The 16953-nt window shown below is 37.2% G+C and overlaps 1 protein-coding gene across 1 annotated transcript in view; it reads right to left on the reverse strand.

Annotated features, from left to right (window-relative positions):
* Positions 1 to 75: 75 nt before the first annotated feature.
* Positions 76 to 16953, reverse strand: part of LOC139136453 (nucleolar complex protein 2 homolog) — a 30125-nt gene continuing 13247 nt past the window's right edge. The window contains exons 2-17 of the mRNA XM_070704177.1: positions 15451 to 16119; positions 14889 to 15078; positions 13217 to 13339; positions 10997 to 11114; positions 8390 to 8477; positions 8085 to 8163; positions 7606 to 7716; positions 6238 to 6348; positions 5380 to 5568; positions 4139 to 4278; positions 3375 to 3486; positions 2663 to 2776; positions 2009 to 2110; positions 1464 to 1607; positions 1015 to 1128; positions 76 to 609 (exon numbers count right to left, since the gene is read on the reverse strand). Coding sequence (XP_070560278.1) covers positions 196 to 609; positions 1015 to 1128; positions 1464 to 1607; positions 2009 to 2110; positions 2663 to 2776; positions 3375 to 3486; positions 4139 to 4278; positions 5380 to 5568; positions 6238 to 6348; positions 7606 to 7716; positions 8085 to 8163; positions 8390 to 8477; positions 10997 to 11114; positions 13217 to 13339; positions 14889 to 15078; positions 15451 to 16119 — 2818 coding nt within the window. The 3' untranslated portion in view covers positions 76 to 195. The remainder of the gene's footprint in view (positions 610 to 1014; positions 1129 to 1463; positions 1608 to 2008; positions 2111 to 2662; positions 2777 to 3374; positions 3487 to 4138; positions 4279 to 5379; positions 5569 to 6237; positions 6349 to 7605; positions 7717 to 8084; positions 8164 to 8389; positions 8478 to 10996; positions 11115 to 13216; positions 13340 to 14888; positions 15079 to 15450; positions 16120 to 16953) is intronic.

Below are 16953 nucleotides of genomic sequence, written 5' to 3' on the forward strand. Positions count from 1 at the left end.
TATATATCTACTACTTAATATCATTCCCATGTGCACACATGCAAACCCACATCCATCACATCAAAATCATCACAGTAGCTTTGTTACAGCTAGATTTATTTTTCCAGAAAATATTAAAATGTAATTATGGTAGATTACATATTAGGACTTTTGAACTAAAACTTAAAACATCAATTCCGATGTTTATGATCAAATTTAATCATCATCATCGTCATCATCATCATCATCATCATCATCGTCATCCTCCTCTTCTTCATCATCTATATCATTTTCATCCTCTGAAGAGGACAGTTGAAGTTCCTCCACAATGTCCTCTTCCTCTCCAACATCCTTCAAATCTAAATGATGTTTCTTTCCAAGTTTCTCCTTGGTTTCCTTGACGTCATCTTCCAGCTCCTCATCGCTCTCTTCATCATCGCTCTCATCTTCTTCATCGCTGCTTTCCTCGTCGCTTTCATCTTTCTTTCTCTTTCCGTCTTTCCGTCCACTTTTAGAGAAGAGATTGTCTTCATCACTATCATCCGTATCCATGAAAAGCCCACGGAACTCTTCTTTGTCTTCTGCCTTGTGTTTGTTTCGTTCAATGTACGGTATCTTGTCGTCTGCAGTCTGACATTTTGACAGAAAAGAAACAGTGATGAAATAACAATGAATATATGCCTAGTATCTCAGCTCCATTACAATTACCAAAACATTTGACAAATGTTCATGGGAGGCTGATCAAGGGACATAAATACATGATAACATTCAATTGTTCTGCAGATAAGTAAATAATTAGGACATTGGTCAGGGATTGAATTCAAATGTTGATGGAATATAAGAAAGACTAGAACCAGTCAGTGTTATCAAAATACAGTGCAACTTCATCGACTTTTGAAGTTGATCAGCTTCACTAGATTGGCACTTCTCTTACATAGAGGGCTCCCTTTATACTTGACACCACACACACCCTAAGAGGGCGCTCTTCACGTCAACTGTCAAAGACGGCATGTCCTGAGGGAGTGTATTGCTTACCCTTTCTTTGCCGGCCTCTTCATGACGAAGTTCCTTCTCTCGCAATTTCTTGTATGTTTCGAAGAGTTTGCTGATGGGCGTACCTTGCTGTTTGCTTTGGATTTCCCAATGTGTCTGTGAAATGAAATCAAATTGGCATTGTTTAGGGGGACACTCACATGCACACCAGGCCTGGAAAGAATAATTGAAGTTGTATTGCACACCCATGCCAAAATTACATCAAAGTTTTGAAAACAACGAAATAAAAAACTTAAACACCCATTAGATCTTGCCGGAAATTTCTGGCTTCAGGGATATACAGTAATCCAATACGGAGCTGGAAGGAGTTCCAGATTCTTTTACCATTATAGAAGTCTAAATTTTCTAAAAAAACAATGAGTGTGTGACGCATTTTGGAAGAGCAAGGGTTGGACTGAACTGGTCTTTTTTCGACTATCAAGTTGACTTACAATTGCCTTTTCATCACTGAGATTGATGGTTGTGGCATCTCGTCGTTTGTTGATGGCATCACAATTCTCCTGTATCTTCTCAAGGAGCTGTTTGATCTGCCGGCAGTAGTTGGTCACTTTGCATTTCTTCAGAAAGGTCTTCAACTGTGAATTTTCACAGCATAATTTCAATGAGCACAATCGCCTTTACACTTCAAACTTTTATACATTTGCAATGGTAACCAAAAAAAATCATTTGTAATCTTCTGTAGAAATGAAAAGTTATTTTAAAAAAATGATTTGGAGAATTTGCGAGAGCCTTAGACTATCCACCTTTTGATGTTTCCCGTTACACTAAAAATGTTAATCACCAAAGAACATTTATGGCAATGCAAGGAAGTGTGTAGTCTAGAATCTAAAAGTGCACTTTAGGCTCTCCAACTCAAATACTAACGTACAGTAGAATTTGAGACTGCTCATTAGACTGTAGATTGAGAAATTTCATACTGAGTACAGAAATAAGAAATTACAGCACAACTTTGAGTAAGTTACAATATATATCTCACCTCAATAATGAGAGGCAGCACTAACTCTGGAAAACCGATACAGTGGCTGTGAACTTTCAGATGTTCAAGAATTAAATCATACAGTTGATCAATCACACCATCCTAGAAAAGACACAACATTTCCTACGTATCAAAACGTTTACCAATTAAATCTGCTATAAAAATGTTCTGATATGAGTATGCCAGGATGACTGAACCTTGATATGATATGATCTAACATTATGAAATCATTTCCATATCAAATATAAATGCAACAACAGAACATACGCCCATAGACTGTAATCAGAATATAAGCCCATAGACTGTAATCAGAATATACGCCCATAGACTGTAATCAGATAAGCCCATAGACTGTAATCAGAATATACGCCCATAGACTGTAATCGGAATATACCCCATAGACTGTAATCAGAATATACGCCCATAGACTGTAATCAGACCATTGTGATAAATTTTGTAATCTTTTCACTAGATATTTGTTGAAACTGTTGAAACATTTCATCAACCGCATTGTTTTTGCAGACAAAGTTGGACACACAATTCAAGAAATATTACCTTTATTTTGAATTTTTCACACAAACTTTCTATGAGGCGCCGAAACAAAATTGAATTTTTGCGTAGGCAGATTTTTTTAAATAGTGTGTGTTTTCTTACCTTGAAGCCCCTTTCCTGCAGCTGTGATTTGGATAACTTCAATATGACAGCAAAATTTATTGGTTTAAAACTGACAGCCGTGTGCTTCTTATTCCACTGGGTCTGCTCAAATACCTGAAAATTTCACATCAAATTATGAGTCCCTTTAGCATTGTTCTGATATTAAGTTTTATTAGAGGGACAAAGTCACTCTTCTATGAACTTTTTGTGATATCATGAAAACATGGAATACCGGTAATTGCATAGAGTCACTGAGTGTACAAAATGGTGATAATATATACCCGCACAAGTGTCAACAACTAAACCAGTATTTCAGCACATTTCAATACAAATTACTTTTCATATCTGACAAAATTAATGAAAAAAGCTCACAAAAGAGTGACTGTATCCCTTTATATAAACACATTGTATATTGTACAAACCATGTAAAAGGACATCTCCCAACTTTCCACGGAAACAGGTCAAGACACAAAATTATAAATAATGGAATTGGGTTTAGCCATTGTCATGAAAAGGGTAAAGCTGTTTAACAAATCCAACTGCTAGATGCCCGATATTTTTCTGTATGACTGACAAACATGTCTGTGGGGAGAATGGCTCATTGATAGACTTTGATGGGAGAAGGCTCATAGATAGACTTTGAAGGGTAGACAGCTTATTGACAGACTTTGATGGGAGGAAGGCCCATTGATATACTTATAGTTATACTTACCTCCATGACATACGGCAAAATCGGGATAAATGTACCCGTGGCTTCTGACAGTAGATTGAGAGCACGGAGACAGTGAAAACGTAGCGGATAGTACTTTGCAGCCGGGATGAGTCTGTGATTTGGAGAGAGAATCAAATATAATTACATGTTGCCATGGTAATCAATGCACTTCAGCTGTGTGACTTCAGCTGTGACCATGGCAACAGAGAAAGTTACAGATGACAACTTTTTATAAATAGGTCGTTTTTTGCAGAGTTGTAGGAAACATCACGCATGAAAACCAGTCAGTCATCGGGACTAGAGTCATCTTACAGAAGTCTGTTGGCCTGGCATTAATGATTGATTCTTTACAAGCGAAAACAACTAATTTGATTTGCTCATATTGACAATTGTAGCTGCTGACATAAACTACTGATAACAGCAAACTTTCTTTCAAACACAACTTGCAGAAGAAACAGTAACATGAAATGCTAAGATCAAATGGAGATGTTTCAATATTCCGGTCTGCATCATGTGGTCTTCCCTATCCTGGTAGAAGAAGAAGCCTTGTTTCCCCTGAGGTAAGGCAGTGATTCCCACTGTGGTTGTCAAATCTATTATGAGTACCATGATAGTTGTCTGCACCAGTGGATTTTTAGCATGTATGGCAGGCAACGTTAAACAACATCATTATTTGCATATTTGATGTGGATTATTTTACCATGATCATGAGTGTTATGTTTCCTCCCGAACGGGTCGTTCACCCTGGGACTGTGGTAACTTACTTGATGACTCCAATTGTTATCTGCACCAGTGGATAGATCAGTGGTTTTAGGGTGGGGTTTGGATGCGTTGTACTCAGCATACGACACCATAGGTACACACTGTGAATGTACTGCCAGTTGTAGATTGCTTGGTAATTACCCTGTAAAGGGTCAGATCAGATCAAATCAAATCAAAATCAAATCAGATATGAGGAATCATTATATCCTAAATAAACTGCCCATTATAGATTGCTTGATAATTAGGGTCACATCAGATCAGATCAGATCAGATCAAATCAAAATCAAATCAGATATGAAGAATAATTATATCCTAATTGTCCTGCGTCTGATCAGATCACATCAAATCAAATCAAATCAACTCAAGTCAGGCAAGAGGAATCAGTATATACTGAATATACTGCCAATTATGGATTGCTTGACAGTTATCCTGTAATACGTATAGGGTCAGACTGGATCAGATCAAATCAAATCAAATCAAATCAAATATGAGGAATCATTATATACTGAGTATACATGTACTGCCAGTTATGGATTGCTTGACAATTATCCTGTAATACGTATAGGGTCAGAGCTGGATCAGATCAAATCAAATCAAATCAGATATGAGGAATCATTATACACTGAGTATATTTGTACTGCCAGTTATAGATTGCTTGATAATTGTCCTTTACAGGGTCAAATCAAATCAAATCAAAAATCAATTCCGATCAGATGTAAGGAATCATTATTGCCACTGATACAATAAATGAATAATTCAAAAAACACATGATCTGTACCTGTAAGGCTATCATTACTACATTCAATGAAATGCAGAAGAAAATGTTTATCTAAAAAGACCAGCTTAGGTTCTAGCTTCAGTTGTTTAATTTGCTATCTGCTCATAAACTTTAGACTATGGTAATGTTTTATGACATAATTTTCCAGCTTCCTACCATACCACAGGCTACTATGAAAGGTACAAATCTCTGCTGCAAATCTTCCTAATTAAGAAATATAAACACAAATCCATCACCATGCAATTTCACCCACCAAGCAATTTCACCAGTTTACCATAAACTTAAGAATATAGTTTAAAATTCTATCAGAACCAACAAATCTTTAAACAGTTTTTCTCTTAATCGTTGACTGTGCTTGTACTTCGTATCAACCAAACAAGAGGTCACCGTATAAGTTATAAAATCATGTTATTCTGAGTGTTAATCTGGCATCCTTCTCATACTGCTAATTTTCCATTCACCAACCTTTTTCTTGGTTGTAATTGCATTTCTAAGGTGGATTGCTAGCTGCCTGATGTACACAAACGCATGTTGATACGTCACTTGTGTGTTGATGGCGAACATCTCGGTCAACGACCTCTGCATGAAATTGATCATCGGAAGTACACTTGGTGATGTGAATTTACAGTTCCTCACATATCCCATGTACAGTTGCTGTAAGAAAACAAAGCATTGATTCATAAACTTCTTTCAGAAACAGTTTTCTGAGCAATATAAAAATTAATATTTCACTTCTTAATATCAACCTGTTCACCTCTGATTTCATGTAAACAGGTCCACACTCACCATTGATAAAAATTAATCTGGGTAAAACCATGGTGGTAAAAGGCTTAAAAACTTAAGGTAGAATGTGCCTTGGGGACAGAAATTCGGGCTTTCCAATTTCATCAATTTTCTTCTGACCTACCACTTGTGGGGGCTCATTTTGAAGCTCTTGATAAAAGAAAAGTCTTCACCATCTTATTTTTTCAAAAATTGAACACTTTATTTTTCACCATAGAGTTAACACAGGGATGGTAGCCATTTTGAATTTCAAATATCGGGAAATCTTTGGAAAAAATTTGTATTGTGACCCAAGATTTTTATTCTTGCTTCCGTGTGAGAATGGTCGACAGTTTCATTGAGGAAAGATTGATCAAAATTTGAAGTCTTTCACTTTTGAGGCTCATATTACCTTAACACATTGAATATTCATGGTCATGACAGTAGAAGGTAAGATAATGCTTGCTTGACAACAATGTTATCGTAGTTTTAGTAACACCTGCAGCTATAGCAACAGCAATATATATTTCACAAGATCATTGCGTGATTCTGTCTACTGACCTTCAAACATAATTCCAACAAATCTTGTAGATTAAAGGCAATTCTGAAAATTGATAGAAATGCTAGCACCCTGACAGATTCTTCGGCAGAACTCCACAGCAATACCAATTTCTGTAAAAATTCAAACAAAAGGCAAGAGTGAAAAAGATTGTGGTATTCCAGTCCATGTCTGAAATTATTCTGAAGTACGTGTTTCAAAGACACCGGATGCAACAGTTGTCTGTGAGTTCCATTAACTTTGTCTTTCGAAAAAAAAACTGTGTGAAATTTTGTCAAAAAACAGAAATTGTGTAGGGACCGTCTCAGATTGTCACAGAAGTTCAAAAAGCGAAATTTATTCGTTTAGGGGGGGAGGGGGTTTGACCTCCATTCAATTAGTGAACTTCACTTTCGCACTTTTATTTTGTGATCACAAGTTTTCGTGTGTTTATTTTAAATTAAAGAAAAACTGCACACTCGTGCCAACAAATTTGTAACTGTTTCCCTCTAGTTTGTGCCCCAAACACAATTTACCGATAGGAACATTGTATCCTAAACATTTCATTCATCAAATTATACAAAGACAAAAAGTATCATTTTTTAAAAAATGTGCTATTTATAAGCGTCTGCTCTAACCACTAGATGTCTTTATTCTCACTTGTTATGCACCTGGTCATAGTCATTTTAATATGATTGAACATGCCTGGTTATTTACCGCCCCTACCAAGTACAAATTCCGTGTTCACAAAGACAAAGAACAGCACAAGAGATGCAAAAAGGGAAAGTAAAATAAAATGAAACTTTTATGCGGTAAAATGCCCTGTTAGTACTCAAATCTGATCGATTACTTTAATTGTAATGTGGCAAGGAGAATACGTCTTTAGTAGCTATAGCAAAATGCAACATTCATTTGTACTCTCAGGCAGACATGAACATTTCGCACTTTTGAAGTTTCGTTTAGGGGGAGGGGGGAGGGGGTTTTGATCTAAACGAAGAAATTTCGTTTCTTGAACTTCTGCGACAATCTGAGACGGTCCCTTAGATATTTCAGTTTCTCCTATTGGTCATGCAGCATCATTGTCAAGATTTGGGGGCCATTTTGTTCCACAGCATGTTTAAATTGGAAGAGAAACTTTCAATCATTCTGCAAAAATACTTCAGTAGCTAGTAAAATCTCATGAGAAATAGCATCACTGTCAATTGAGTATACACAGACATCTTATCCTACATACCACACATACAAAACTTAGCTGTCACAAGTGCATGAGTCGGAACAGTCCAGGTATCGTCAAATGATTCATCAACTTTGAAACTGATCTGATGAATTGTGTGAAATATTCGACATCTGAAATGTTCTGTATTTATCAAGAATGCATGAACATCACATACCTTGATCAGATGTTTGGCAACTTTTGGAAAGCAGGCGTAGTATGGAACCATGAGGTGAACGTGCCGCAGTATGATTGACACGATGTTTGGGTCGGCAAGTTGTGATAATAACTGAAAACAAAAAAATCAGAGACATAAATGTTTCAAGTGTTCAAGACATAAATGTCTCAAGTCTTCTACTTTTTTCTTATTTTTGGATAATTCAAATTCACATGACAATGACTGTTATAACTTTAAACTTCACACGAGCATGTTCAGCACATCCAAATTACTTTCATTGAATAGGTTACAATTAAGGAAACCAGGGCATACATGTAGAAAGCTAAACAGTTGGTATCTATTGATGCCATCACTTATGACACTAGTTTTCAAATTTGTCTCACACAGAATAAATATTCGATGCTCTGATCTGGTTCTCTCTTGTAAGGGGGAACACTCTTCTGACCAACAGTTTGCAACAAACGTAGATTTCACCATACCTGAATAAGATCTATCAAGTATGACTTCACATTGTGCTTAACACGGAACCACTTCTTACTGGAGGAAGGTAAAACGAACCTACAAAAGCAAACAAACACAGAGCATGTGATAGATAGTAGTTCAACATGAAATGTCGAAGTTTTACAAGATGTGTTCAACAGGTTGGCCTAGGCCTTTTGGTCATGTTGGTAAATTAAAAAATATTTTTAAAAAGTTGGCCTGGTGAAAAAAATATCAATTTGTGATAACAAGTTTTTCACAATTCATGTATATAAAGACTTGAATTTTTGGAAAATAAACTTACTTTTTCTTTTTATTGTCTTTGAGTCCCAACACTGCTTGCAGAGTGAGTGGTATCTCCCTTACGCACAGCGTGACTATAGCGTTGAAAACTGTGAAGAGATAAATGGCAATAAAGCTAAATCTTGAAAAATATCACTCAGATGCATTGAAAGTAAACATTAATTATATGACAATACGAGGGACACTTTTATCAATAAATGCTGCGAATAATGTAGTATTATTTGGAGAAACTTTTCAGTTGAGAATGTTGACAACGATGAGTTGTTGTCATTTGTTTGTTGTTGCTATGGGTGACGCAGATGCTGTACACACAAGGATGCACCAATTCATTCAGTGTTACATGGTTTCCGGGCGAGCATCAACGTTAGTCAATCAGTGCAGCAGTCTATCTGCTATCCCTTGTAGAATAAGGACAATTCACTTGTCCATAAAACCAGTAAAATGGCAAATGCACCAGCCCCAGCTAAAAATTTGGCAGCTGCAGACCTCAGACTTGTTCAACCTTTCAGTACAAACCCAGGTTGTGTTGTTTTGAGTTTAAAAGATTGGAAATACTGCTATGGGTAATAACGAGAGTATAAAATAAGGCCTAACCCTTTCACCACCATGGTTTGGCCAAACCCAGTGTTATCAATGGTGAGTGTGGACCTGTTTACAGGAATTGGGGGTGAACAGATACCATGGCTAATGCTATTATCTGAAACGACTAGATAAGGCATTGTCAAGGATTTCACTGACATCCAACTTGATCAATGCTAGTTATCTGAAATGACTAGATAAGGCATTGTCAAGGATTTCACTGACATCCAACTTGATCAATGCTAGTTATCTGAAATGACTAGATAAGGCATTGTCAAGGATTTCACTGACATCCAACTTGATCAATGCTAGTTATCTCAAATGAATAGATAAGGCATTGTCAAAGATTTCACTGACATCCAACTTGATCAATGCTAGTTATCTGAAACGACTAGATAAGGCATTGTCAAGGATTTCACTGACATCCAACTCGATCAATGCTAGTTATCTGAAACGACTAGATAAGGCATTGTCAAGGATTTCACTGACATCCAACTTGATCAATGCTAGTTATCTGAAACGACTAGATAAGGCATTGTCAAGGATTTCACTGACATCCAACTCGATCAATGCTAGTTATCTGAAATGACTAGATAAGGCATTGTCAAGGATTTCACTGACATCCAACTTGATCAATTGCTAGTTATCTGAAATGAATAGATAAGGCATTGTCAAGGATTTCACTGACATCCAACTTGATCAATGCTAGTTATCTGAAACGACTAGATAAGGCATTGTCAAGGATTTCACTGACATACAACTTGATCAATGCTAGTTATCTGAAATGACTAGATAAGGCATTGTCAAGGATTTCACTGACATCCAACTTGATCAATGCTAGTTATCTGAAATGACTAGATAAGGCATTGTCAAGGATTTCACTGACATCCAACTTGATCAATGCTAGTTATCTGAAATGACTAGATAAGGCATTGTCAAGGATTTCACTGACATCCAACTTGATCAATGCTAGTTATCTGAAATGACTAGATAAGGCATTGTCAAGGATTTCACTGACATCCAACTTGATCAATGCTAGTTATCTGAAATGACTAGATAAGGCATTGTCAAGGATTTCACTGACATCCAACTTGATCAATGCTAGTTATCTCAAATGAATAGATAAGGCATTGTCAAAGATTTCACTGACATCCAACTTGATCAATGCTAGTTATCTGAAACGACTAGATAAGGCATTGTCAAGGATTTCACTGACATCCAACTCGATCAATGCTAGTTATCTGAAACGACTAGATAAGGCATTGTCAAGGATTTCACTGACATCCAGCTTGATCAATTGCTAGTTATCTGAAATGAATAGATAAGGCATTGTCAAGGATTTCACTGACATCCAACTCGATCAATGCTAGTTATCTGAAACGACTAGATAAGGCATTGTCAAGGATTTCACTGACATCCAACTTGATCAATTGCTAGTTATCTGAAATGACTAGATAAGGCATTGTCAAGGATTTCACTGACATCCAACTCGATCAATGCTAGTTATCTGAAATGACTAGATAAGGCATTGTCAAGGATTTCACTGACATACAACTTGATCAATTGCTAGTTATCTGAAATGACTAGATAAGGCATTGTCAAGGATTTCACTGACATCCAACTTGATCAATGCTAGTTATCTGAAACGACTAGATAAGGCATTGTCAAGGATTTCACTGACATCCAACTTGATCAATGCTAGTTATCTGAAATGACTAGATAAGGCATTGTCAAGGATTTCACTGACATCCAACTTGATCAATGCTAGTTATCTGAAATGACTAGATAAGGCATTGTCAAGGATTTCACTGACATCCAACTTGATCAATGCTAGTTATCTCAAATGAATAGATAAGGCATTGTCAAGGATTTCACTGACATCCAACTTGATCAATGCTAGTTATCTCAAATGAATAGATAAGGCATTGTCAAGGATTTCACTGACATCCACTTGATCAATGCTAGTTATCTGAAATGACTAGATAAGGCATTGTCAAGGATTTCACTGACATCCAACTTGATCACTCACCTTGGCTTCCTTCTACGCTATACTTCCCAGCATCTTCATGCTCATCTCTGCCAGTCTGCCTCACTGCTGCTTTGAAGGCATAGACCGATTTATGCAATGCATTTACAGAATGCTGCTCCTGTATTGACGGGGAAAAACATGACTTGTTGGGTAAAAAGTGAAATCGATGATCATAATCTAAAATATGTCTTTGGTACATCGCTAATTGATGTAGAACTCATTTACTCTTTCCTTGTTATCTTGGCATTCTGTTCTGAAAAGTCATTTTCATAATAAGATACCAGTAGGCTTCTGTAATTGAGTTCAAAGGTCATGTTGTTTGGAGCAGTGTTTTGTCAGATGCAATACAAAAGATGTCATTTGGTTATCCTAAGAGTCATTATAATCAGTTTCAAATCATACATTGAACAAAATCTTATTTAAAAAATTTTACTCTCTTTGTTTATTCCTAAGGTGTGTATCTGAGTAAATTGATCTCTGTAAAACTACTATGAAAAACAAATCCGTGCAGCTTTGCTTCGGCTATCATACCAGTATTTGAACTGTTTCAAAGACAGCGACAGAGCTTTTCCGATGATTAACTGTGGACGATGAATTTTTTTAAGTAAAACACACGTTCACAAATCTTGCAGACAACTTGCAAGTGCTGTCATGACAAGGCGCACACTCTAGATTGTCATGTCTCTTTCCTACAAAATTATTTTCGGTCATTGATACTTTACACTCATGCTGATGCAACATTGTGACTTGTTTACCCTTTCACCACTATGGTTTGGCCCAAACCAAGTGTTATCAATGGCGAGTGTGGACCCGTTTACAGAGAAATGGGGGTGAATACAGGGATTACCCTGGCTCAAGAACGGCATGAGATAAAATCACACATGAAAAAAACAGTGGGAGAATTTCTCAGTCTGTGGGAACCGGACCTAACTTTCCCTGATTTTCTGCATATTGGTTAATTTGCATAACAATACACTCAGTGAGACAGTTTTCGGACGACCTCAGTTTTCAGACATTTAATGACATGCTGTTCGTTATACGCCCTTCGCTCCGTTTTGATAGCGTTTTACAAGTCATGCTACAGCATATTAAGTCAGGTGACGCTGCCGTCCCGTTTTGGATTTTTTGGGGGGTAAAAGCTATTTCGGGCTACAAACTTGGTGAAGTTAGCCACACCGTACAATACGAGGTGTAGAACGCAACACACAGGGACAGCCCGTGTCCGATATCTAGAAGCGCTATACATGTTGAAATATAGTTGCGTCGTCCATGGATTAAACGTAACTAATTATCACGAAATATTTCCACATAGTTTTCTAAACACATCGAAATTGAAAATCGGGGTTCGAAGTTTCAAAATATCAATATTTAGCCCCTTATCACATTCAAAATACGACGTCCGATTACTGCGATAGTGGTCCGATTACACGCGCTCAACGTGGGGCAAAAATTTGGCAACTTTGACCCCCCTAAATGCCACTTCTGTCGGTGTTAACAGTTTGAGGATAAACACAATAAAGTTTCGAAGGGTATGGTAAGAAGATTTCGCTGTGCTCGTCATCTATGAAACGGCTTTGGGCGAAATTCACTACCCTATCCGAAAACTGTCATTCTGAGTGTAGTTGTAATCGGAGGCGGTCGAATCAATACTTTCCAGTGCGGGAGTAACGGAAGTACAGTAGTCCAGAATAGTGCATTTTCGTTTTTCTTCGCACTACTACTCGTACTGGAAACGAATGTTCCTTCGAAAGCGCCATTTTGAGCTACGACAACACACTGTACATCAGCAATGAACACTTGCTGTATCGACTCCAATGATTTGTCAATGAACGCAAAACTTCCTGTTGGCAACCAATCACAAACGCTGTTGAAACGGGTAACTCTGCAACGGCTTTTTTCTAGCGTAATTATAGCGCTCTCTACGGCGACACAATGAGTGGTTCTGTACTGAAAACCGGCCAAATGTTACCGATGAATTTAGATCGCGTAAAGGTATCACGTACGCGCCATTTGAATTATCGGCGCGACTTTTTTGCCCAATTGATTTTTCTGAATGCGATTTTTCTGATTTTTGAGCGTAAATATCGCGTTATCGCGCCCCAAAGTGATCCCTGTGAATAGGTTGGTTTATATCAAAGCATAGACAGTAGAGGGGGACATCTACTGTCTATGATCAAAGGCAGTAAATTGGGCACACAATAATGAAAATGCCTTTCACACCTCCATCAACTCTCTCCACCTGGCAACCATCTTCAGTGTTACTATGATAGTGTCCTTCTGTTTACTCGTTTCCATGTCAACATCACTTGCTCGTTCAGAGTCACTGTCATTATCTGATGCAACCTAAACGAATCAAAAACAGGTGATGCCACAAAATCAGGTGATGGTTTTCTCTGAATACATCGGTAGCATGACAAGTTTTCAACCAGCAAAACACAATGTTCTTTACTCTCACAGAATAGCAGTGATCACGAATCGTACGTTTGTTACTAAATATTGCCATGCATGCGCAACATTTATCGCTGCCAACAGAAATGTGGACAGATTTTGTCGTTGAGTGCCTGTCTACTGGCATATTACAGCACTTTGTTGTCCAGTCCTTTGATAATGTGATATTTAAAGTTTCAATTAGAACATTGGTGATAATTGAGTGCCATTTTCCCTATTATTTATTTAAACAGTTATTTCAGAAAGTCGACTCTTCGATATTTTGGAATATTTATCGTTGCATATTCATGATAGAACTCTTATGCACAGTACATTATACTGAATAAATCCTGAATATAGTATCAGAAGACAAAAATGTTGTTATGCAAAAACTGGAGCACAGTACTTAAATTCGAAAATCATCATATTACCGTACTCGTCCGAGTATAAGCCCCCGGTTCGGCAACACTAAACAGCGATAAAACTAGGGGAGGGGCTTATACTCGAGCAACCCCATGTATCTGGCATGGACGCTTAATTTATGCTAATTTTATGCACGACTTTTTTCAACACCACTCGATCTTTCTATCGCTTTCAAAATCGACTTACACATCCAAAGAAATTGATGGTACAATCTCTGAATACAGACGTGACATTTTGGTGAAATTTCAGCGTAGAAAAAACCCAAAACTTGAAACAAAAACGTCATGTATGCTGCTGATCAACAGTATTACAGGCATGCATTGCCTACACGGAAAGGCAACTCAATATTCCAGTATCAAACGGTCTACATCTTGTGAAAACAACAACATAGCTGTGAAAATTGTAATAGTCACCAGGAAAAGTCTTCACAAACGAAGGATAATTGCTTCAAACAAAAGAAACTGCATGTTTCAAGCATGAAAACATCGTGGCCGTGAATGGAAAATAAACAATGGCGGACGTGAGTGAGACTATTCTATTTAGGCAACGGGGGTGAGCAGAGACAAAGAATCAAGATAGTACTGGGAAAACGTGTCATTTTTCTTACGATGCTGTCAAGGGAACTCCAGTTTCCCATTGTTTTAACATCTTTTAATAGCTTCTTTGTTATCTAAAAGTAATTTTACCAAGATATTGACCAAATATACTCTCCTAACCTTTCTGTATTTGACTTACACTAGGGTAGGGGCTTATACACGGATGTAATGCATTTTCTAAAATCCTATGAAATCAGTAGGGGGCTTATACACGAGCAGGGGCTTATACTCGGACGAGTACGGTATTTTAACCTTATGACAGGTTTTCAAAGAGAACCTTTCGACTAGGGGTTGCAGGACTGACTGCAAAAAAGTGTGAGCAATATTCTTTGTCTGCCTGTAAAGAGTGCAGTGAAGAGTGATTAAGCTTGTAACTCTTTGATGATATTGTGCAAGAAAACTGAAGCAATTTGGAGATACTAGCAGAAGTTCATTAACCTACAAACCTCCAGTTCTTCTGGTGGTCGATGGATACCGCCATCCTCGTCTTCAGATTCATCCTCATAATCTGATCCACTCATATCAAAATCCAGCAGTTCTTGATCCTCTTTCTTCAGGAATTTGTAGAATTCTGGATCTGTCTCCTTCAGCCTTTCCATTTGTTGTTTGTGTTTCTGTCCAGCTTGTGGCTTCTTCCTGGAGCAATACATTTTTAGGTGATGGGGAAGATTTAGGGCTTGCATTAAACCACAAAACAAACATTGCTCCTTTGAAATGAAAGCTTGACTGCTCATATTGACGGTGTAGTCAAAAACAGTTTCCTAAAATTGCACAAATCTCCGCTTGTTTTTTTTAACATTGCTTTGGCTGTGACTTATGTATGGTCAACATTAAGCTACAACATCAGAAATACAAACATTACAAGTTTTTGGTGTGAACAAATTATGAAGTTGGTAGAATTATAAATGCAATAATTTGTTTTGCTATGCAAAGTATAAACTTGAGAAGTTTGATTCAGAGAAGTCTGTGAATTTGTTCAAACCTACATTTGATGATCACTCTCAACCTCAATCATCTGCATTTTCATCTTCATCATCACCATCACTGGCATTATCATCAGCGCCATCATCATCATCATCGTTGTTGTCACCATCAAGAAAATCATCCTCATCATTATCATCTATATCATGATCTTCACCAAGCGCTTCATCTGCCTCTGCATCATCATTATCATCATCACCATCATCATCATCATCTACATCTCTCCTTGTCTCAACAGTTTTCTTCTTTTTGGATTTTACATTTTTCATTTGAACTTTGACATTTTCAACAAGTTCCATTCTCTCAGCATCTTTCCTTGACTTAGATTTCTCAGGATTCAGTTTTTTTTCACCACTATCAGTTTTCTTCATTTTTAGCTTTTTTGCTTTGCTTTTCACAAGAATTTCAGAACCACTGTCATTTTCAGATTTTTTCTTTGCTACATGCTGACTCTTAACTTTAAGTTTGACAGAATTTAAATCTTCTTCTGGTTGACATTCAGTTCCTATGGATTGCTTTTGCTTGTTATTTTTCTTCACTTTCTTGCTTACGGTGACTTTGTTCTTTGCATCAGACTTGTCTTTCTTTATCTTTTTCACGCTGACTGGCTCTGTTGCATCTGTCTGCTTACTGTCAGATGAATCTGACTCAATTCCATACTTTAGGAAATCATCAACACTCAGCTCTGCCAGATTTCTGGGAAAAAAATGAAAATTTTGTGAATTTGATTTCTGCATTAAAAAATTGATGAGCATCAAAGAAGGCTCAAGCTTCAAACTCTTTCTTATAATTGTAATCTACTTGATTTAAAAAAATGCCTCTCAGTAGTAATTAATCCTCTTTCTCCAAAGTTGTATTTATTTCTATGGTTTGTCTATGGAGCCTGGTTGAAAGAGGATTAAACAGTGCCACACATCCTTGGAAGATGCATCATTAGTGGCATGAACTTTGACCCAATCTTATGATTGATTTCTGATTTTTAAAAGGCTGCAATTGTTCTATAAATCATTGACAGTTCCACTCCAATATCGATGTGCAAATCTCGGAGAAATTGATCCTCATTCATTGCATGTACTGATGATGACTGTAGGTTAGTGGACACACCCTTGTTGCAGACTAAAAGGGATTTTCTATGATGGGGAGGGGGGAGGCTCTGATGGAAGTGATGGTATGGTAGACTCCCGAAATTACTGACAATATTTGGGCTGATGTGCAGCAGTTTCGAAGGTTGTAGCTGGTTGGCCGATTCAAATTATATAATTTGCATATGTGCATAATTTACCTAGAAGCAGTAATGCATTGACGGTTGTGGGCTCTGTTCAATGTTGTCAATTAAACCACAGTAGTAAGAAATTGGAATAAGCTAAGTGTTCTTAACTATTTGTGCGTCTATTTTTTTTTAATGTAAATTTGGTACGCTTGTTCTACACTTGTTTTGTTTTTTTTTTTTTGAGGGATTGTGTTGTTCACGACAGCTTGTTCATGCTTTAAACTTGCGTTCTTTTCTGTTGATCATAGCTAGGCTTTTTC

The sequence above is a fragment of the Ptychodera flava genome, chromosome 7, assembly GCF_041260155.1.
Source record: "Ptychodera flava strain L36383 chromosome 7, AS_Pfla_20210202, whole genome shotgun sequence".
In the NCBI taxonomy this organism is placed as follows: Eukaryota; Metazoa; Hemichordata; class Enteropneusta; family Ptychoderidae; genus Ptychodera; species Ptychodera flava.